At 43.0% G+C, this 23,589-nt stretch overlaps 1 protein-coding gene and 1 non-coding gene across 10 annotated transcripts in view; one reads left to right on the top strand and one right to left on the bottom strand.

Annotated features, from left to right (window-relative positions):
- Odf2 (outer dense fiber of sperm tails 2) overlaps window positions 1-23,589 on the bottom strand; it is a 40,732-nt gene that overhangs the window by 10,426 nt on the left and 6,717 nt on the right. For 8 of the 9 annotated variants that reach the window (XM_076845354.2, XM_076845353.2, XM_076845351.2 and 5 more), the window contains 9 exons: window positions 15,835-16,005; window positions 14,899-15,059; window positions 13,542-13,671; window positions 12,919-13,050; window positions 4,732-4,803; window positions 3,317-3,388; window positions 3,098-3,214; window positions 2,324-2,509; window positions 1,807-1,916 (listed from right to left, as the gene is read on the bottom strand). In XM_076845354.2, coding sequence (XP_076701469.1) covers window positions 1,807-1,916; window positions 2,324-2,509; window positions 3,098-3,214; window positions 3,317-3,388; window positions 4,732-4,803; window positions 12,919-13,050; window positions 13,542-13,671; window positions 14,899-15,059; window positions 15,835-16,005 — 1,151 coding nt within the window. The remainder of the gene's footprint in view (window positions 1-1,806; window positions 1,917-2,323; window positions 2,510-3,097; window positions 3,215-3,316; window positions 3,389-4,731; window positions 4,804-12,918; window positions 13,051-13,541; window positions 13,672-14,898; window positions 15,060-15,834; window positions 16,006-23,589) is intronic. The other variant, XM_076845350.2, reaches the window with a different exon arrangement.
- LOC143393159 (U6 spliceosomal RNA) lies at window positions 19,623-19,725 on the top strand. Its single transcript, XR_013090479.1, has one exon. It is a non-coding gene; the product is annotated as a U6 spliceosomal RNA (small nuclear RNA).

Here is a 23,589-nt window from a genome sequence, read left to right on the forward strand (position 1 = left end):
GCACTCGCCTAGCATGTTTGAATCCCTGGGTTCAAAGCCCAGAAGTGCAAAAAAAAGTAGAGGAGAAAGAATACATCCTTCTTTCTCTATGAAGCCAAGACGCTCCCTGAAGACAAGAACCAGGGACATGGTCCCTCCCAGCTCCCCTGGCACCCACCTGTTCTCTCAGCTCATAGGGCCTTGGTGTTATGAAAGATTCCTTTGGAATTGTTTCCTGACCTCCCAAGTGGTGGCCACAGATTACTGGCCAGGCATTATTCACCAGCAGGGCACTGGACACATTGGACTTTGCTCCCCACAGATATTGCCAGGTGCCTCTACTGATCTTTTCTTGGGTGTGAACACCCAGCTGGCAATGAGTATGTATGTATGGGAGAGGTCTAAGTGCCAGTAAAGATGTCATTTGGGGAGGTAGCAGACTCTGCCCTTTTTCCTTTTCCTTCATTCTCATTATGTCTGGGACCAGACCTGACACATTGGAGTCCTAGGCCTCATAGATGCTTCCTAGCCTCTTGACTTCAAACATATCATAAAACCTTGACTCTGCATGTGCTCTCACATGGTTTTGTTTGTTTTTTGTTTTGGTGCTGGGGATCAAATCCAGGGCCTTGTGCACACTGGGTCAAGTGCTCTACCCCTGAATTTATCCCTAGCTGCGTTCCCAGTACTGTTCACTGAAAGTCTATATTCAGCAAAAACTTGTGGAGTAGCTGGGCATGATGGCACACATCTGTAATCCCAGTCACTCAGGAGGCTGAGGCAAGAGGATTGAGAGTTCAAAGCCAGCCTCAGCAAAAGCAAAGCGCTAAGCAACTCAGTGAGACCCTGTCTCTAAAATATAAAACAGGGCTGGGGATGTGGCTCAGTGGTCCAGTGCCCCCGAGTTCAATATCTGCTACCCAAAAAAAATAAAAAATAAAAATAAGTTTAAAAAAACTTGGAGAGCACTAACTGGGCCCAACTAAACATCTCATTTTATGTAGCAAACTCCTTACCCTACTTAAAAACTATCCCCATTAGGACATCTCTTCCTCACTCTCATTTGCACCACTATCCTTCTACCTTAATGATTTATTTTCTCCCACTAGATGAAGAACTCTGAGGACAGCAGTGGGCATAAGGCCCAGCACATGACAGGTTATCAGCATGTGTTTGCAAAGCTAAGCTGTGGCCTCTCTCTGTTACCCATCCTCAGCCCATGGGATTCTGTCTCTTGCAGCCCATCTTCTCCGCTGGAGCAAAGGCAGGCAGTATATTTGTCTTCTCATTGCCATAGCCCATAGCTGACATTGAGAATGACTGAGTGCTCACTGTTGACAATTCACAAATAGCAAAAAAGTTGAGTTCAGTCACAACCACCTGAGGCCATTTTTGCCTCTACTCCCATGCCATAGCACGGATCTGCTGACCAGTGGACATTGACAGACAGCTGCTTACCACTAGTCAAACAAGAAAGGGGACACAGGAAACACCTTCTGCTCCATCCCCCAAGAATAGGAACAAGGAAGTCAGCGTGCCCATGTACCATACTGCAGGTTTGGACCAGACTTGGGCTTCTGGGACCACAGAAGCAAGCCCACCACCCCCTCAGAGTGCTTGCAAGTGGTGTGGGAGTCCAGGGCTGGGCCAGAGCTTGCATGAGCTCCAAACACAGCCTGGCTCAGGGCTGCCCACATCTCAGCCCAGTCAACCCCAACCCAGAGAGATCATGGCATTCCTGTGAGCCTTGACCTCAGGGTGCCTGACTCCTTCCTCCTGTACCCTGAAGTCCTTCAATCAGCCTCCTCTCCTAACACAAAGACGTACTCGTTCAGGACAATAATTTCCAGCTCAAGGTCGCCCTTGTCTTTCACAACCTGGTTGTAGCGGCTCCTCCATGATTCCAGAGTGGATAAAGCTTCAGCAACATAAAGATCCTGGGAACACAGGACAGCGGATATGTCAGCCTGGGGTCAGCACCAGGCTTCAGGAAGGTGAGGCTGGGGCTCACCTCTCCCCCTGACAACCTGAACCTCATTCTGTCCCCTCTCTCTAGAGCACCAGGAGTGACAGCAGGAGGCTGTGCTGGTCCCAGATGCCCAGCACCACACACATCCTGTCTGTCATCATTCCGACCCACAATGTTGACAGGTCTGAATTGTTCCAGACCCATCTCCTCCTTTTCCCCTTTGAGTCTCCCCAAATTCCCCACCCCAGCCATCCATCTCTCCAGTTCATTCCTTTCCACTACCATCGTCCCTCCATTCAACACCCATCGCTTCTATCTACCCACCCCACCATCCAACCCTCCTGGGGCAGCAAGATGCCAGCCCCAGCCTGCTACCTTGTCGGCAAGTTGCACATGCAGCTGCTCAGCGTACTCCTCACTCTTCTCAGCGCGCTCCTTCTGGGCTCGGATGGCCTTCTTCAAGGTATCTTTGTCTCGATCTCCCTTTTGCTTCAGTTCCTTCAGCTGCTCCATAATTGCCTCCACTTCCGCCTTGTGCTGGTTCCCACTGCGCTCTAAATTCTGGGAGAGGGCAGAAAAGAGAAGAGAAGGAAAGAAGTGAGAAAGGCAGAGGCAGAATAGGAGAGACAGAAAAGGGGCACAAGCAGAAAGAGGAAATAAGGGAGTGGCCATGAATCAGCTGTGCAAGGACTTCAGGCTCTCCTGATGTAGACCAAAGATATGGTACCTCCAGGTTCCCCATGGCACCTCCTGATTGTCTCAGACCAGCAGGTTTTGATGATAAGACATTCCTTTGGAAGCCTCTTCTCTGAACTCCCAGCCAAGTAGTGAAGAGATACTCCTCACTTAACAGAGATATTGACCTTTAAGAGCAGTTGAGAATATTGCCTTCCCCTAGTGAGTCTGGTGAACTAAGGGCCTAGGGAACTAAGTGACAAGTCCAGGGACATAGCACCCAAGCTTGTCACCTCTGGAAAGACCTTCCAAAGCCCTTTACCCATGACTCTTGCCATTATCTAGAATCTCTCTGGAGAATGAGTGCTTTGGCAGCAGCTGTCCCCTAGACCTCTGGGGCACAATTCTACCGTGGGAACTCCTGGACCAGGCCCCTGCCTCCTCCTTTGCTACTTGGGGGCAGCTGGTAGGTACCTTGATCTGCATGCACAGGCGACTGTTCTCAGCCTCTTTGCACCGAAGTTGTGCCTGCAGATGCCCACGCATAGACTCCATGGACTTTGAAAGCTCAGATGCCGTCTTTGCTTGAGCCTTTGGAGAGACAGAAAGTGATGAAGCAAGGATCTGTACCTAGCTACAGCACCCACTGTGCTACACTGGCTTGTAAAGAGGTACAGCTGCTGGGGACTGTACCTTCTCACATTGTATTTCCTGGAGGAGCTCTTCTACCTCCTTGTCCTTGTCTTGTAGCATTAACAGCAGGCGCTGGGAGAAAATGTACACAGTCACACTCCTGGAATGGTCAAAGAGGACCAGCCCAGGAAGGACAGAGAATTGTGTTGTGCTTTGACACTGGGGCCCGAGGTCCCACATACCACAGAGACCCATGGAAAGCATCTGACATATATACTAATTAGGTTGGGGTTTTTTTTGGTATTGTAGGGGATTGAACACAAGGTCTCACACATGCTATGCAAGTGCTCTACTGAGCTACATCCCCATCTCTTTTTTTTGAGGGGGGAGTAGGAAGGTGTTACTGGGGATTGAACTGACGGGCACTCTACAGACTTACATCTCTGGCCCTTTTTATTTTTTATTTGGAGTTAGGGTCTCAGCCTACCAAATCTCTAGGATTACAGGTATCTATCACCACACCCATTTTTTTTGTTTGTTTTGAGACAGGTCTTGTTACATTGCTCAGACTGGGGGCTGGGGTTGTAGCTCAGTGGTAGAGTGCTTGCCTAGCACACGTGAGGCATTGGGTTCAAACCCCAGCACCATATAAAAATGAAATAAAACATTATGTCCACTACAACTAAAAAATGAATTAAAAAAAAAAATTGCTCAAACTGGCCTTAAATTTGCTATTCCCTCCCTCAGCCTCCTGAATAGATGGGATTAAAGCCATGTACCACTACACCAGCTATATAGGCATCTAACTTATTTTTTTCTTTTTTTTTTTTTTTTTGGTGGTTCTGGGGATTGAACCCAGGGCCTCACAACAGGCTAGGCAAGTGCTCTACCACTAAATACATCCCTAGCCAATATCTATTTTTTTCTATATCATTTTTTCTTGGCGGGGGAGGTATCAGGGATTGATCTCAGAGGCACTGAGCCACATCCCCAGCCCCATTTTGTATTTTATTTAGGGACAGAGTCTCACTGAGTTGCATAGCACACGTCACTTTTGCTGAGGATGGCTTTGAACTCACTATTCTCCTGCCACAGCCTCCCAAGCTACTGGGATTACAGGCATGCACCAACTTATTCGGCTCGATATCTATTTTTTGATGGCTTGGAATCCATAATAAAAATGGAAATGTAGGTCTAACAGAACCTAGTGATTTATAAATCACTGGGTTATCCTTATTACCATTCTTCATGTTGGTATCCAGTTTTATAGGTCAAGCTCTCAAGTGATCAACTAGACAAGTCTAGTAGAGCAGCCAGGACAGGGGATGTCAACTCATTTTACAGATAATGAAATCGCCACTCAGAAAAATGCCAGATCAGGAATGCCAAGTTCCTGTGGTCCAGTAGCTCCATGCTTTGGGACCCAGCCCTCTGGTAGCCTGTACCCGTTACAGTCGACAGGGGGCACCGGTTACCGCTTTCTCGGAGTCCGCCTCTGCAAGCCTTTTCAGTAGTGCTCCTTGTTGCTCCATTAGTCTCTCGGAATCCTTTAGGGAGGGGGCAAGGGGAAAGCCAAGTCAGATCCTACATCCTATTGATTCTTTTCTTTTTCCAAAAACATTTCTAAATTTAGGAGTTAAAATTTTTTATTAATACATTCTAAAATAGTGAATGCCAATAAAGTTCAAATTCCCCTGCACCCCCCCCTTCAAACCTTACCCCACCATTTTTGTGATGGCTTGGAATCCATAATAATAATAATCAATGAGGGTCTTTCCTGTCCTTTTCTGTGCACTTAAATTTAGCCACAACTAGAGAAATATTATCTTTCTTTAGTCAGGTGGGGGACGGCCTAGCATATAATTCCATAAAACTATTATGTATTTACGTGTTGCAACCTGATTTTTTCTCTCCAGTACTAGGGACTGAACCCAGGGGTGCTCTATCCCTAAACTACATCTCTACCCCTTTATAATTTTGAGGCAAGGTCTCGCTTAATTGTCCAGGCTGGCCTTTAAGTTGCCATCCTCTTGCCGCAGCATGCTGTGCAGCTGGGATTAAAGGTGTATGCCACTACATCTGGCTGCAATGTAACTTTTTGAGGGGGAGAGGAGGGTGTTTGTTTCTGGTACCAGTGATTGAACCCAGGAGCATTCATTCAACCACTGAGCCACATCCCTAACCCAATTTTTATTTTATTTTGAGAGAGGGTTTCACCTAAATTGCTGAGGGCCTTGCTAAATTCTGAGGCTGGCTTTGAATTTTTGATTCTCCTGTCTCAGCCTCCCAAGCAGCTGGGATTATAGGCCTGTGCCCTGTGCCAGGCCACAATGTAATATTTTTTTGTATCAGGGATTGAACCCAGGGGTGCTGAATGACTGAGGCATATTCCTAGCCCTTCTTGTATTTTATTTATATACACAGTCTTGCTAAATTGCTGAGGCTGGCTTTCAAATTGCGATCCTCTTAACTTAGGCTCCCATGATTTTTTTTAAAGACAGCTTTATTGAGATACAAATTTGCTGCTGGGCATAGTGTCACACCCCTATAATCCCAGTGATTTGGGGGGACTGAAGCAGGAGGATCACAAGTTCAAGGTCAGCCTCAGCAACTTACTGAGGTCCTAAACAATTTAGTGAGACACTGTCTCAATTAAAAAAATAAAAAGGGCTGGGAATATAGATCATTAGTAAAGCACCCTTGGGTTAAAACTACAGTACCAAAAAAAAAAAAAAAGGAAAGAAAATTAAAAGGACTGGGGATATAAGGATATAGCTTAGGGATAAAGCACCCTGGGGTTCAATTCCCAGTACCAAAAATAAATAAATAAATAAATTTGAAGATGATTCTATTCATCCATTTAAAATATCCAACATGGTGACTACAGTTAATAATAGTGTATTGTATGCTTAAAATGTGATAAGAGAACTGAAGTGTTCTCACCACACAAAGTGACTATGTAAGGTGATCATTAATTAGCTTGATTGTGGTATCATTTTACAATGTACATATATATCAAATCATCTCATTGAACACCTTAAACGTATACAAATATATGTGTGTGCATTAGAAATTGAATCCAGAGGCATTTAACCCCTAAACCATACTCCTAGACCTTTTTTTTATTTATTTAGAGACAGGATGTCACTAAGTTGCTTAGGGCTTGCTAAATTACTGACACTGGCTTTGAATTCATGATCCTCCTTCCCTCAGGCTCCTGAGTTGTTGTGATTACAAACATGCACCATCACACCCGGCTTTACTTACTTTCCAAATATACTTCAATAGGATGTGGGGGAAAAGGTACACTCATACATTGCTAGTGGGAATATAAATTGGTACAATTACTTTGGAAAGCAATATGGAGATTCCTCAGAAAACTTGGAATGGAAAGTACCATTCAACTCAATCATTCCACTCCTCTGCATATACCCAAAGGACTTAAGATCAGCATATACAGTGATACAGCCACATCAATGTTTATAGAAGCTCAATTCATGATAGTTAAACTATGGAACCAGTCTAGATGCCCTTCAACAGATGAATGCATAAAAAAAATGTGGGGGCTGGGGATGTGGCTCAAGCGGTAGCGTGGTCGCCTGGCATGAGTGCGGCCCGGGTTCGATCCTCAGCACCACATACAAAAACAAAGATGTTGTGTACGCCAAGACTAAAAAATAAATATTAAAAAAAAAATTCTCTCTCTCTCTCACTCTCTCTTCAAAAAAAAAAAGAAAAGAAAATGTGGTATATATACACAATGGAATATTATCCAGCCATAAAGAATGAAATTATGGTATTTGCCAGTATATAGATGGAACTGGAGAATATCATGCTAAGTGAAATAAGCCAATCCCCAAAAAACAAAAGCCAAATATTCTCTCTGATATATGGATGCCAATACACAATGGGAAGGGGATGGAAGAATAGAAGTTCATTGAATTAGACAGGGTAATGAAGGGAAGGGGGAGAGGATGAGAATAGGAAAGACAGTAGAATGAAATCAGGCATAACTTTCCTATACTCATATATGAATACATAATCAGTGTAACTCCACACCATGTACAACCACAAAAATGGGATATATACTCCATGGATGTAATAATATAACAAAATGTACTCTACTGGGGCTGGGATTGTGGCTCAGTGGTAGAGTGCTTGCCTAGCGTGGGTGAGGCACCGAGTTTGGTTCACAACACTGCATATAAATAAATAAATAAAATAAAGGTCAATCAACAATTAAAAATTTTAAAATTAAAAAAACAAACAAAAATTCTACTTGTCAAATATATCTAAAAAAAACTAATAAAAAAGGACCAGGGCTGCCCAAGCCCTTTGGAGAGCATATCTCACCAAACACACACACACAGACACACAGACACACACACAAATAAAAGACCTTAACAAAGTCAGAAAGAGTAAATTAATAAAGTATGCAAAATTCAATGACTTTTGGTATATTACATTATTAACTTTTTAAATGTTTAAATTTTGGGTAAACTTAAAACTTTCTATTTTAATCAGTTTTTTAAAATGTCTTTTTAGTTGTAGGTGGACACAATATCTTTGTTTTATTTATTTTATGTGGTGCTGAGGATTGAACCCAGTGCCTCACACATGCGAGGCAAGCGCTCAACCACTAAGCTACAACCCCAGCCCCAATCAGAACTATTTTTAATTGCACAATTCACTGACACTCTTTGTGGGGCGGGTACAGGGATTGAAATCAGGGGCACTGGACCACTGAGCCACATCCCCAGCCCTATTCTGTATTTTATTTCTAGAGACAGGGTCTCACTGAGTTGCTTAATGCCTTGGTTTTGCTGAGGCTGCTTTGAACTCATGATCCTTCTGCCTCAGCCTCCTGAGAGCAGGGATTACAGGCATGCACCACTGTGCCTGGCTTACTTACATTTAATACACTCAAAATATGTACAAACATCGCCCATATCAGAAGGGTGGGCAGGAAAGAGAGAGCAGGGGATTAGCAAGAACGGTGGAATGTGATGGACATCATTATCCAAAGTACATGTAATGAAGACTCAAATTGGCCAACATACTTTATATACAGAGGTATGAAAAATTGTGGTATATATGTGTAAAAAGAATTGCAATGCAAAAAAAAGTACATGTATAATGGCATGAATTGACATGAACATACTTTATATACAAAGATATGAAAAATTGTGCTCTATAAGTGTAATAAGAATTGTTATGCATTCCACTGTCATGTATTTAAAAAAATGTAAAAAAAAAAAAAAAAAAAAAAACATCGCCCATACCTAGTTCTGTTTTTATCACCGCGCAAAGAAACCCTGTACTATTAATCCCTAGCCCCTGGGAACCATTTTAACCTGCTTCTGCCTTTCATCTGTCCTTGAGTTTTTAACTTCTCTGTCTCTGTCATTGCTTCTTTTTCTGTGTGTGTGGAGTTGGGAGGGGGACATACCAGGAATCGAAGCCAGTGCCTTAGGTACCCTTAGCAAGTGCTCTACCACTTGGACTACACCCCCAGCTCCCTATCTTTTTCTGAGATGAGGTTTCACAGCATTGCTCAGATCAGCCTTGAACTACCAATCCTCCTGCTTCAGCTTCCTGCATTGTTAGGATACCACTATACCTGCCCATTCTCAGCCTTTTTATTTTATTTTGAGATAGGATCTCACTGAGTTGACAAGGGTGGCTTCGAACCTGTGATTCTCCTGCCTCAGTCTCCTAAATTGCTGGGATTACAGGTATGCGCCATTGCACCTGGCTGCATTTTTAACTTCTGTTCACAGTCTGGGCAATACTGCTCCCATGTTTAGTAACACTGTGGTAATGAACATCATTAAGCGTCTTTAGGAGCTTCTCCACGGTTGGCAGAGTCAGAAGGTCTGGGATTTGTGGCTGAAATGCCCCACAAAATGTCTGCACCAACTTATAGGCAGGCTGTGAGCATCCTGGCTTCCCCACATGCAGCAGCCCCAGACTGTAACCAAGGTCTTTGCCAACACAATACCTGTTTGAATTTGCTTATTTCTAATTACCAACAAGTCTCATTATCTTCTCATATGCCTATTAGCCATCGGATTTCCTCTGCCTTCAATTGCCCACTCTCACCCTTGCCCATCTTTTCTCTGGATGGATTTGTGTGTGTGTCTCTATTCTTTCCTGGCACCTAAACCAAGTATCCCCTTGAAGGGGGTTTGCCTCTTTTCTCCCTCAGTCCCACAGTTCCCCTTCACAAGCCAAGAGAAAAAAGGGCTCTCTGGTTCCCAATTTCCTGAGGATCTAGAAGGCAGAGGATAGCACTGAGTTTCTCTAGCAACAAGAAGAGACAAGAGAACACAGACAAAAGCCTTGGCCAGGGACCCAGAGCCTGAAGCTGCTGTCCCTGCCCTCTAGGCAGCTAGAGGGACACCAACTCTCCTGCAACCCTGTGTGCACAGACTCACTGAAGTACTCTACCCTAAGAGGCACCATCATCACTACCTCAGACAAGGAGACGGAGAGTGGAAGAAATGAAGGCAAGTTGGCCAAGGTCACCTAACTGGAAATGGCAGAGCTGAACCCTGAAGCTGACTTGGACTCTAGAACTAGAGCAGCTCCCCAACACAATGAGCACTCCCTAGTAAACCCGAGATAGGGTAGGGCTTGGGGAGTGGAGAGATTGTTTTATAGAATGCCAAGTAGGCACAAGGACATGAGCACAAGGACATGAGCCTGGACAGAACAGGGAACATCTTTTGCTGGGTGGAAATTTAAACTAATTGACACTTCTTCAATTGGCAATGGACTCCGGGGTAATAGAGGTTAAGAAGTCAAAAAAGGAGAAAAGGATTAAGAAGTTTTCTGTAGGAACCAGTCCAGACAAATGCAGCAGCACCTATTATGTCCCAGCAAAGATACACATCCCCATCCACACATCCACATAATTCTCACACAAGGATTATGTGCCCATTTTATAGGTTTGAAAACTAAGGCCCAGAGAGGTACTAAGAATCATCTGCCTGAGCTCACTGAGCCAATAAAACAGGTAGAACTATTTTAGAACCATTTAGAACTAATTTGGTCCTAACTAGAAATTCTCCAGTAAACCAAGATAGTGTACATGAACATTATTTTTGATAGCAAACAACTGAAAATATAAGTGTCCATCAACAAAAGAAGGGACTGGACACAGTGGCACACACACCTGTAATTCCAGCAGCTCGAGAGGCTGAGCAGGAGGATCCACAAGTTCAAAGCCAGCCTCTGCAACTTATTAGCAAAGTCCTAAGCAACTTAGTGAGAGTCTGCCTCAAAATAAAAACTAAAAAAGGGCTGGGGATATGGCTCAGTGGTTAAGTGCCTCTGGGATCAATCTCTGGTATTAAAAAAAAGAAGAAGAAGAAGAAGGGATAAATAAACTGCAGTAGAGTTGTAAAACTAAATATAGCAGTGAAGATTCATAACATTAGGACTCAGGATATAAATCATCTCATAAAATTATTGTTGATTGAACAAAACAAACTCAAAAGAACACATATGCAACAATATCATTTACATTGTTATAAAATATGCTAAATAACATGTTGCTTTGGGATATATATATGAGTAAAAACTATCAAATTCAAGATCAAGGTTCCCTCTAAGGAGAGGGAGATAAGACTATCACAAAAGGAGACAAAAAGGAATCTGACCATGTGGACAAGGTTTTATTTTGAAAATAAGGCAGTATCCCACTTTATATTAGTTATTTTATATATTCACTTAAAAAAGAAAAAAAAGTTTGACAATGTTAAAAAGGAAGGAAGAAAAAAAACAAGCTAAAGAAATGTCATTTCAGGGGCTGGGGTTGTAGCTCAAGCAGTAGAGTGCTTGCCTAGCACATGTGAGTCTCTGGGTTTGATCCTCAGCACCACATAAATAAATAAAATAAAGGTACTGTATCCATCTACAACTTCAAAAAAAGAAATGTTATTTCATTAGCACTGGTATTTTGAGACCCTTGGCATCCTTCCCTTTGAATCAAACAGGAAGACAACTACTTATTCTAGCAGTCTTTTGAGAAATGTTTGCTGGGCTGAGGGTATAGAAGTAGAAGAGCTACACCCATTTCATAGGCTACTTCCATTTATGCTTGCCTAGTACTCACAAGGCCCTGGGTTTAATCCCTAGCATGCAAAAAAAGAAAAGAGAAAAGAATAAATGCTATAATATTCACAATAGCCAAGATCCGGAATCTATCTAAATATCTATCAATTGTTGAATGGATAAGATAAATGTATATACAATGGAATACTAATTAGCCTTAAAAAATAAATAAGTAAAGGAAATCCTGACACTTGACAACATGGACAAACCCAGAGGACATTAAATGAAATAAACCAGGCACAGAAACACAAATACTACATGATCTCACTTATGAATGGAATCTCAGAAAGGCAAATTCACAGAAGCAGAGAGAAGAAAAGTGATGGCCACGGGCTGGAGTGGGGACTAGGAGAGAGACTGTGCAAAAGATACAAAATTCAGTTAAGTGGAATAAGTTCAAGAGCTCTATTATACAACACAGTAATCAGTAACGATGGGTTGCATGCTAGAAAATTGCTAAGACTAGATTTAAGTGCTCTCACCACAAATAAATGGTTATGTGAGGTAACACATGTTAATTAGCTTGATTTAGCCCTTTCACACCTATTTCAAAATATCACATTGTATGCTATTAATACATATAATTTTATTCATGAATTTAGAAAATGAAACAGCCCAGTGGTAGAGCACTTGCCCAGCATTCTCAAGGCCCTGGGTTAGACTCCTACAACCTGCCCCCCACACACACTAAAATGAGTTTCAGAGGACATCTATCTGAAAACAGTGACACTACCCAATGTGTGGCCACCAGTCATTAGTTATACTGCTACTTAACAAAAAAATGCAGATCTGGCTTTCTTTCCTCTGCCCCATGACCCCTGCAATGAAACAACTCATCATCATCTTTCTGAATTTCAAGAACTATGCTCCTGGCCTGGCTTCAACAGCAGCCATAGTGGCACCTGGCTACAGGGCACCAAGAACTTCACACAATTTCATTAGATCTCTCCCAGGCCCTGTCAGCTCCTTGTTTTTTCTCGGGGGGTGGGGTGGGGGGAATTGAACTCAGGTCTTGGCACTTGCTAGCCAAGCCCTCTATCACTGAGCTATATTACTAGCCCTTTTACAATTTTAAGATAGGATCTCACTAAGTTGCCCAGGCTGGCCTCAAATTTGTGATCCTCATGCCTCAGCCTCCCAAGGAGTTGGGAATACAGGTGTATGCCACTGTGCCATGTTTCTGCTTTTTTATTTTGCCATTCTGGAGATAGAACCTAGGAACTTGAGCACAGAAAGTACTCTACTTCTGATTTATATCCCAGTCCTGTAGTATATTTTTTTCCTCTTTTGGTATTGGGAATTAAATCGAGAAGCATTTAACTACTAGCCATATTCTCAGCCCTTTTGATTTGATTTTTTTATTTTGAGACAGGGTCTCACTAAGTTGCTGAAGTTATCCTTAAACCTGCATTCCTCCCGCCTCAGCTTCCTGAGCTCCTGGGATTACAGGCATGTGCCAGCACACCTGGCCAGTAGAATCTTCTTTTTATAGTAGTATCCTCTCTTGGGAAGCCAGGCAGGTGGTGCTAATGGGTGCAGCTCACCTCTTTGCAGTGCTGTTCCCTCAGCAGGTCTCGGAGGGTGCGGTTGGTCTCCTCGAACGTGCTCAGCTTCTGCAGGAGCAGTTCCTTCTGCCTCGTTAGGGTGTTGATGTCCGTGCAGGTCATTTGTTTCTCCTGGAAGAAAGCACATCTTACACAGTGCAGGAGAAGGGATTCAAGAGGTGCCGGCACCAAGAAGCCCAGGCAAGAGAATCTGGGCCAAGGGGATCAAGGGCAGGCTTACTGGATGAGGCAGGCCTGCGGAGGCAAGAGGTGTAGTAGACCTCAGTGTGGGTAAGTGTGGTGAGGGCGGGCTTCGCAGAGGAGACAAGGGAGGATGACGACACCTGGTGGCTGACACTTGCAGGAATCAACAGCATGCCTTGACTCACTGTGATCCCAGGCAACCCATGATGAGATCTCCTCAGAGGCCCTGGCCACCAGAGGTCATCTTCCAGGGTCAAGGCCCAGGAAGTGAGAGTAGGGGGTGGGGGCAGGGGAGTTAAGTGTACCCTTCCCCCATCCTGGAGATGTCATAAAGTCAGTCTGATGACTACGTAAAGCCCCAACCCCAGCTTGGCCCCCACCCACTGGGCCCAGACCCAGACCTTGTGCCTGCCACCTACTGTCTTCAGTTTCCCGATGGTATCCTTCAGGGCCATGACTTGCTTAGCGGCGGCAGCTCCATCCATTTCAGCCTCGACCAGCTTGGACATGAGGCACTCCTTCTCCTGCTGGAGGTGTTTCTTCTGAAGCCTGGGGCCAGAAAGGCAGGGTTTCGTGAGCCCTTGCAGGCCCTGCCTGCCCAGAGCTCTGAGACCCGCCTCACAATGCACTGTGAGGCTCCCCTCCTGCTAAGAAAGAATGGGGGAGGGGACAGGAGTGGCCCTTCTGGCCCCAATGGCTTTCCAGAAAGATGAGGGCCAGGATTCACATCTGCCTGGGCACCAGACACACTCTCCAACACCAGGGAACATTATGCCCAGCCTCCTAACCATCATCATCAGAGCTGTGTTTTTTCTTTTTTTTTTTCTAATACTGGGGGTTGAATCCAGGGATACTCTACAACTGAGCAACATCCCCTTTTTAATTTTTTGAGATAGGATCTCACCGAGTTGCTAAGGCTGGCCTGGAACTTTCAATCCTGCTGCCTCAGGATTTGCTGGGATGACAGTTGTGGCCACTATGCCTGGCAGCATCTGCTTTGAGCTCTCTCCCATCCACCCTCCACACCAGAACAGAGCCTGGTCACAATGTTACCCTGCTTTTATTTTATTTTTTTAGTATTAAAAATATTTTTTATTGACTAAAGCTGATCAGTTCTCTTAGAAGGGACCCAGAGCACACATATTCTTTAAAAAATAAAATTACTTAACAATTTAAAGTGGAAGTGTTTTAGTCTTTAATATAAAAAAAATTTCATTAAACTTGGTCTTCCAACAAGCTTTTAAGTTACAGACCCAGACAAGACAGGGGCTCTGCTGGCTTAGGACAAACGGTTACCCTGCTTTTAAAACCTTTCCAAGGCTCCCAAAGTAATCCCAAATGTTTCAAAGTAATCCCAAATGCCTTACAGTGGCCACTAGGTATGGGCCCTGCCATCCCAGTGGCATCCCTTGCCCTCCACCCTCCATGTCTGGCCTGCTTTCCATCTCACAGGGGTAAATGGCTCCTTCCATGAGATATTTCCATCATCTACTTTCCTTCCTCATTCCTACCTGAATAAATTAACCCCCTAGTAGGACTCCTCTTCCAGATCATTTTTTCAAGGAGTTCCCTGAATATAGAGTCTCTCTGTTGGGCCCTCCTTTTCCTCATAGTCTGAATCACAAAGTGGTCAGCTCTGACTGTTGAACAGGCTCCAACACAAGTACAGCACCCAAGCCCACTGCCTCCTGTTGAGTACCTCTCACTCCCAGGGTTGGGGCACCTGGAAGGAAGAAGTCACTCCCTTGGGGTAGGGCAGAGCGGGTGTCACCTTACATGGTGAAGTCCTTCTCCTCCTTGATGCGTTCAATGTTGTGTCTGAGCACTGTGTTCTCATGCTCTGTCTCCGCTAGTTCATGGGCCACCTCTTCTAATTCTTCTTTCCGTTCCTCCAGGAACCTTTTTGCCATCTGGCGCTCACCCTTCTGCATCTTGACCTGTGCAGGGGTACACAGGCAGGGGCCACTGAGGACAGGCTCTCTCTTGATACCACATTGCTAGGCCCAAACTAATGCCTCTCTAGTTAAGAGCACATGGATGCAGTATGGGGGTCTCATGGGATTTAGAGAGCAGTCAATGAATTACCACAAACTCTCCTAGAAGATGCTATTCCTCTCATTTTGTGGATGAGGAAACTTGAGTGACCTGCTGGTTGGGGATGGAGTTAGGTTGCAACAGTGATTCAGTTGGCGTAATACAGAGGACAGACGTCACAAAAAGGCCCTTGCACAGTAGGCTACAGGGGCAAGCAGGCCTGTTGCCAAGCAGCCAGCCCTAGGTTCTCTGGGAAGGTCCCTGGACCATAAGCATAGAGTTGAACCTGAACACAGGTCAAGTCAGCAGCCAGGACCTGGCTTCCAATATCAGCCCCACCAACTTCCTGGATAGGGACCTTAGACATTCACAGTTCTGTTTCCCCAGGGACAGCTCTGCAAACTTCCTTTGTCTCCCTGGGCCTTTTCTTTTTTCAACTTTACAGGCTGTCCACATTAAGCATTACACAAGCTAAGTGCTCCACAAAGCCATTTTGTGGGAGTCCAGGTGGACCCACAACTCCTCCTCAGGTGGAGCCTTGTGACATCCAGGACAGTGTTACTGAGGGTAAGAGGCCTATTAAGAGGCAGCTTGAGTAGCCAAGTCCACTAGTAACCAGCCTGGGCTGCCTCCACAGTCCTAGGGGCACTAGCTGTCCTACTCCCTCACCTCCCTTACCTCAGACTTGAGGCAACCAACCGCGTTCATTAGACTGTCAATCTTCTTATCATAGTGGTTCATTTTACAGTGACCCGAGTCGTCATCTTCGGTAGAGAGATCACTTAAGCGCATCACTGAGACCAGCTTTTCTGAAGATGGAGGTGTGATCTCCAGGCAATGAGGTGGAGTCTAGTGTCAAGGAGGAGAGACGCGTGAGTTCCCAAGTCCAAACCTCAGCAGGTCCAGCGCAGCTATTTGTTCTCTGGAGATTTGTCAGCTGCTGAAGCAGGAAGATCTAAAACAGCTCTAAGCCAGCCCCCAGGGTCCTGCCTTAGAAGACCACCACTCCACACTCTCCCCATGGAATATTACCCACCCACTTCTAAAAGTTCTTTTCAAAGAATTTCTAACATCAAAAGAAACAGCTTAGGTTAGAATGTTAAGTTTAAGACAAAGAAATTCAGGTGTGTTTGGCACATGTTTATAATTCTAGCTACTCAGGAGGTGGGGGCAGAGGACTGTTTGAGGCCAGCCTGGGCAACAGAGAGAGACCCAGTCTTAAAAGAGAAAAGAGATATGGTTATATTTAAAGTATTTTCCCGATGTGGAAAATACTTTAAAAAAATATAACATAGCCAGGAAAGTTATCACATATCTACAAATCCAGCTACTCGGAAGGCTGAGCATCATAAGTCTGAAGCTAGTATGGGCAATTTAGCAAAATCTTGTCACAAAATAAAGTTGAAAAAAGAATTGGGGATGTAGTTCAGCGGTAGAGCACTTGCCTAGCTTGTGTGAAGCCCTGGGTTCAATACCCAATACTGGAAAAAAAAAAAAATCAGTATAAAAAGTGTTTTAAGAAAATACATGTACACCTCAGAAAAGCCAATACAAAACTGTATGACACTTTGCTTTTAAGACTCTGAAAAGAAAAATATAATCTGGGGGTCAGGTTTTTCATGGGTTTTTAAAACTGAATTTTACTCTCTCAATCTATAAATTTATTCTGATGTATTATATAATTATCATTTCTCAATATTTATACAATTACACTGAGATGGCAAACCTAATGTGCCAACCTCCAGGGGGAAATGACCATCAGGAATAAAAAGAAGTTCAATAAGATGTAATTGTGACATGAGCACTCCTATTCAGTATAATTAATAAAGAGCATGTGCTTCTATTTCTTTTTTTTCTTTTCTTTGTAGTGCTGGGGATTGAACCTGGGGCTTCGTGCATGCAAGGATTGAACCTAGGGCCTTGTGCATGCAAGGCAAGCACTCTACCAACTGAGCTATATCCCCACAGTCCTTGTGCTTCTATTTCTGGGGAGTTATTAATAATACTAAATTAAGACTGATGGGGGCTGGGTTGTGGATCAATGGTAGAGTGATCACCTACCACATGCGAGGCCTTGGGTTCGATCCTTAGCACCACATATATAAATAAATAAATAAATAAAGGTATTGTGTTGTCCAACTACAACTGAAAAAATAAATATTAAAAAAAAAGGGGGGGCGGGGCTGGGGATGTGGCTCAAGCAGTAGCGCGCTCGCCTGGCATGCGTGCGGCCTGGGTTCGAACCTCAGCACCACGTACAAAACAAAGATGTTGTGTCCGCCAAGAACTAAAAAATAAATATTAAAATTCTCTCTCTCCCTCTCTCTCTTTCAAAAAAAAAAAAAAGACTGAGCTGGGCATGGTGGTGCTCACCTGTAATCCCAGTGGCTCAGGAGACTGAGGCAGGAGGATCATGAGTTCAAGGTCGGTCTCAGCTATTTAGGCCCTAAGCAACTCAATAAGACCCTGTCTCTAAATAAAATATAAAAAAGGAAGGGAGGTGGATGTGGCTCGGTGGTTAAGTGCCCCTGGTTTCGATCCCTGATACCAAAAAAAAGAACACTAGGACTGAGCCAGGACCTGTAGCACATGCCTATAAACATAGGAACTAGAGAAGCTGAGGCAAGAGGATCTTTTTTTTTTTTTTTTTAATATTTATTTTTTAGTTTTTTTGGTGGACACAACATCTTTGTTTGTATGTGGTGCTGAGGATCAAACCCGGGCTGCATGCATGCCAGGCGAGCGCGCTACCACTTGAGCCACATCCCCAGCCCCACAAGAGGATCTTTTAAGTTCAAGGCCAGCTCCAGCAATTTACTGAGACCTCACCAACATACCAAGACCCTATCTCAAATAAAAATAAAAGGGCTGGGATTGTGGCTCAGCGGTAGACCCTTTGCCTAGCATGTGCAAGGCCCTGGGTTCAATCCTCAGCACCACATTAAAATAAATAAAATAAAGGTATTGTGTTCAACTACAACTAAAAAATAAATAAATAAAAAGGACTGAGGCCAGGCAAGGTGGCTCATGCCTGAAAGCCCAGTGGTTTGAGAGGCTAAGGCAGAAGGATCACAAATTCAAACCAGCCTCAGCAAAAGGTGCTAAGCAACTCAGTGAGATCCTGTCTAAATAAAATACAAAATGGGGCTGGGGATGTGGTTTAGTGGTGGAGTGTCCCTGAGTTCAATCTCCAGTACCAAAACAAAACAGGACTGGGGATGTAGCTCAGTGGTAAAACACCCCTGGGTTCAACCCCCAGTATTTCCCCCACCAAAAAAAAAAGAATACCAAGACTGAAATGGGTATAGCGGTTCTCGCATGTAATCCTGGCTGCTCAGGAGACTGTGGCAGGATTGCAAATCTTAGGGCAGCTTGGGCAATTTAGCAAGACCTTGTATCAAAAAAATTTTTTTTTTTTATGGTCTTAATCATGTATTCTTGATATGATCTTATATAAATGTTAAAAGTGATATTCACATTATTCTAAAATTTTAAATTTGTTCTTAATCAAAGTAACATATATAGTTTTTAAACTCCGATGATGGTGGGACTTTCAAAAATACATCAAAATTTTTAAAAAAGGGATGTAACTCAGAGCTACAGCACTTGCCTAGCATTGCAAGAGGTCAAGTTCAATCCCCAATACTGAAGGGGGAAAAAAAAAAAGAATACTGAGACTATGCCTGGAGTTCCAGCTAGTCAGGAAGCTGAGGCAGGAGGAGGATAGTATGAGGTTGAGACTTTAAAGGCCAGCCTGGAAAACATAACTACATCCCTTCTCAAAACAACAAAAACAAAAAAAAATACTGAGTTTCTTAACTGTTTTCAAACAACTTGTACAAATATTATCTTTATTCTTTAGGAGAAGATATGGCAAATATACCATCATAATCACAGATTAGATAAAATTTATAAGTTTGTCAAGTTTTCCCTTGATATTGAGAACCCCATCACTATTATCATGTACATGTAAATAAAGGTGTTTCTTTCCTAGTGTTAAAAAAAAAAAAAAAAAGAATACCAAGACCATGAGTCAATATTCAAATTCAAGGCAAGGATAGAGATACATGTATAAGAAAAAAACATTGGTTCAAAACACAATAGTACAGGGCTGGGGATGTGGCTCAAGCGGTAGCGTGCTCGCCTGGCATGCGTGCGGCCCAGGTTCGATCCTCAGCACCACATACAAAGATGTTGTGTCCGCGGAAAACTAGAAAATAAATATTAAAAAATTCTCTCTCTTAAAAAAAAAAAAAAAACACCACAATGGTACAAATGCACATACAATGGAAAGCTGTCTTTAAAAATAATGGGCATGGCTGGGGCTCAGTACTGGGGCTCAGTGCTGGGGCTCAGTGCTGGAGTGCTTGCTTAGCACAGGTGAGGCATTAGGTTCGATCCTCAGACCACAGAAAGAAAGAGCGGGGTGGCGGGGGGAAGAAAGGTTAAATAATAATAATGTGCAGTTGCTTGCTTTGTCATCAAAATAAAATTTGAACAATACAGAGAAGATTAGCATGGCCTCTGTGCAAGAATGACACACAACCTTGAGAAGTGTTTCATATTTTTAAAAAATTCATATAAAATAAAAATAATATGCAATGATGGGATACAGTGGCACATGCCTGTAGTTCCAGCTATCTGAGAGGCTGAGGCAGGAGGAGAACCTTCAGCCCAAGGGTTGAGATCAGCCTGCCAACACAGTGAGACATTGTCTCAGGAAAAAAACACAGTATGTAATCATGAATGAAATATGACCCCACTCTTTCATTTTTTTGGTACTGGGGATTGAATCCAGGAGCACTTAACCATTGAGTTGCTCACATCCCCAGCCTTCTTTTGAATTTTATTTACAGACAGGGTCTCACTGAGTTGCTTAGGGTGTTTCACTAAGTTGCTGAGGCTGGCTTTGAACTCGCAATCTTCCTGCCTCAGCCTCCAAAACCATGTTCACCACCACACCTAGCTGATGCAATTCTTTCTAAAAGCAAAAAGAATAAGTATACCAGCCAGATGGGGTGGTGCACACCTGTAATCTCAGTGACTCAGGAGGCTGATGCAGGAGGACCAAGGCCAACCTCTTTGTGAGACCCTAAGCACTTAGCAAGACCCCGTCTCAAAATAAAAATTAAAGTGGGCTAGGCATATAGCTCCATAGTAAAGGGCCCCTGGTTTCAATTCCCTAGTACCAAAAAAAAAAAAAAAAAAAAAAAAGATTATTCCTAAGAAAAGATCAGGAAGGGACTGGGGTTGTGGCTCAGCAGTAGAGCACTCACCTAGCATGTGCTGGGCGCTGGGTTCGAGCCTCAGCACCACATAAAAATAAAAAATAAAGGCATTGTGTCCAGCTACAACTAACACAAAATATTAAAAAAAAAAAAAATCAGAAAATTTCAGACAGTGTAACTACAACTCTATTTTAAAAACCAATAATAGGGGGCCAGGGTTGTAGCTCAGGGGTAGAGTACTTGCCTAGCATGTGTGAGACACTGGGTTCAATCCCTGGCACCACATAAAAATAAAAACAAATAAAATAAAAGGTATTGTGTCCATATACAACTAAGCAAATATATAAATAATAATAATAGGGCTGGGAATATAGCTCAGTGGTAGAGCACTTGCCTAGCACATGTGAGGCACTGGGTTCAATCCCCAGCATCACATAAAAATAAATAAATAAAATAAAGATACTGTGTCCATCTACAACTAAAAATATTAAAAAATATAATGGGCTGGGGATGTAGCTCAGTTGTAGAGCACTTGCCTAACAAGTGTGACACCCTTGTTTAATCCCTAGCACTACAAAACAACAACAAAATCATGCATAGGATAAAATACGATAGTAAATGAACCAGGGCAATTGCTTCTTTTGGGGTGACAGGAAGGCAGTGATAGGAACAAGCTAATGGGCAAATTCCAGAAAGCAGGGGTTGGCTGCACAGGTGAATTTGGCTTAGAATGGTACATCAAGCAATATGCTTGGGATGTGCAGGCTCCCCTGTAGTTTTCAACAAAAACTTTTTACATAACAGTAACCAGTCTGAATAGAAGAATTACAGGTGATTGTTTATTTTTCTATGTCCTCAAATTCAATAATGGGGCAAAGAAATATCCTAGATCTCCATTCTCGCAAAGACAATAACTGGGGGGTAGAGCTCGGTGGCGGAGCATGTGGTAAGCATGGACAGCCCTCTGGGTTGGATCCTTAGCACCAAAAAAAAAAAAAAAAATTCAAACAAGAATCCCACACTCACAGAGAAAATTCTAGTCTCCATTTCCAGCTCTACCCTCAAACCTCTACCTCCTGGGATCATTTTCCTTTTGTTCATAATGGAAAAGGTCAGGTAAGGGCTTCCCAGGAACACATGCAGCCACCGGGGAGTGGAAAAGGGCAGATCCAAAAGGGAAAGCAGGAAAGACAGTCACTGTTTGAGCTTGGACAAGTCACCTTTCTGGACTCTACAGTTCTAAGATTCTGTGGCCACAGAACTGGAGTCATCATTGAGCTTTCCAGAGGGGGCCATCATTCCTAGCAAACCATGTCGACAGGAAGTCAATTTTCTCAGGCAGCAACATCTTTTTAATAAATACTTTTAAAACTACCAAGTCTTTTCATTTTTTTAAAAGGCTTTTAAAAAAAAAAAAAGAGAGAGAGAGAGAGAGAGAGAGAGAATTTCAATATTTATATATTTATTTTTAGTTTTTCGGCGGACACAACATCTTTGTATGTGGTGCTGAGGCTCGAACCGGGCCGCACACATGCCAGGCCAGCGCGCTACCGCTTGAGCCACATCCCCAGCCCTTAAAAGGCATTTTTGCTGGGCATGGTAGAACACGCCTGTGATCCCAGTAACTCAAAAGGCTGAGGTACAAGGATCACAGGTTCAAGGCCAGCCTCAGCAACTCAGTAAGGTCCTAAGCAACTTAGGGAGACCTTGTCTCAAAATAAAAAATAAAAGTAAAAAGGGCTGGGGATGCGGCTTAGTGGTTAAGCATCCCTGGGTTCAATCCTCAGTATCAGATAAGTAAATAAATAAATGGCATATTTATTTATTTATTTACCTGTTTAGTTATTTCAGTGCTGGAGTTGAACCCAGGCCCTCAAGCACACCGGGCAAGCTCCCCTCCAAAGAGCCACATCCCCAATCCCTAAAAAGGCATTTTTAATTATAAAATATATTACATTTATTGTGAATAAATTTAAGTAGGCCACAAAAAAATAAAACAGCAGAGCAAACTCCTGGGTCCAATCCCCAACACCAAAAATAAAGTATAATAGTAGAGCCTGCCATGGATCAGAAGTAATTACTGCTTACTGATTGTCTTGCATATCTTCCAGGAAATGCTGTCCATAAAACTCATACATACACATACAGAGACAACCTTTTTTCTGTACAAATAGGGCAATACTCTTCATGTTGTATATCTCTGTGCTTCATTATCATGTACAAACATCAATCTCAATATCTTTGTATGGCTGTGTGGTATTTCCCCATATCATAATTTAACCAAAACCCCCAATATACATTTAGGTTGCTTCCAATTTTTCTGTAACTATTAAGTCATAAGCAATTTCTAAAAAGGACCTCAGTACTTTTCTGTGCTTTTTAAGGAAAAAATCCTAGATAAGAAACTACAGATTGATGGTATCCAACTACATAAAACATCTGCAGAATAGTCACATGAGTTTCACAAGCCCATTGAAAATGTCTGAAAAGATTCTTGATATCCCACATGCTTGATGATACAGTATATTTATAATCTTTTAAACTTTTTTCCATTCAGTAAAAATGATAGCACATTGTCTATTTTTCTTTTAAAATAAATACTATTTTCAATTTAAGTTCCAATGATTTTTAGTGAGGTATGAATAGTACAAAAAGTCAGAGAGCATTTTAATTCCAACTGTTTGTTTTTTGGTGGTGGAGTGCTGGGAGTTGAACCCAGGGCTCACACATGCTAAGTATGAGCTCTACCATGGAGCTAAATCCCAGCGCCAAATTTCAATCTTTCATATACTGGCCAGAACAACTTCCATTTATTCCTGACACTACTCCAGTTCCTTTTGTCTTTTAGGGATAAACTGGTAAAATAAGAGTCAAAACTATGATGTATATGACTATGAATATCAGAATATAACTTTTGTTTTAGATTTCTAATTGTAAAAGTAACAAATTAGCTGGGAATATAACTCAGAGGTACTGTCTCCCCTAGCATGTACAGGGCCCTGGGTTCAATTTCCAGCAGTGCCAAAAAAAATTTTTTTAAAAGTAGCCTAGGGGCTGGGGATGTGGCTCAAGCAGTAGCGCGCTCGCCTAGTATGTGTGTGGCCCGGGTTTGATCCTCAGCACCACATACAAAGATGTTGTGTCTGCCAAAAACTAAAAAAAATAAATAAATATTAAAATTCTCTCTCTCTGAAAAAAAAAGTAG

This window comes from Callospermophilus lateralis, chromosome 2 (assembly GCF_048772815.1).
Source record: "Callospermophilus lateralis isolate mCalLat2 chromosome 2, mCalLat2.hap1, whole genome shotgun sequence".
NCBI classification, from domain to species: Eukaryota; Metazoa; Chordata; class Mammalia; order Rodentia; family Sciuridae; genus Callospermophilus; species Callospermophilus lateralis.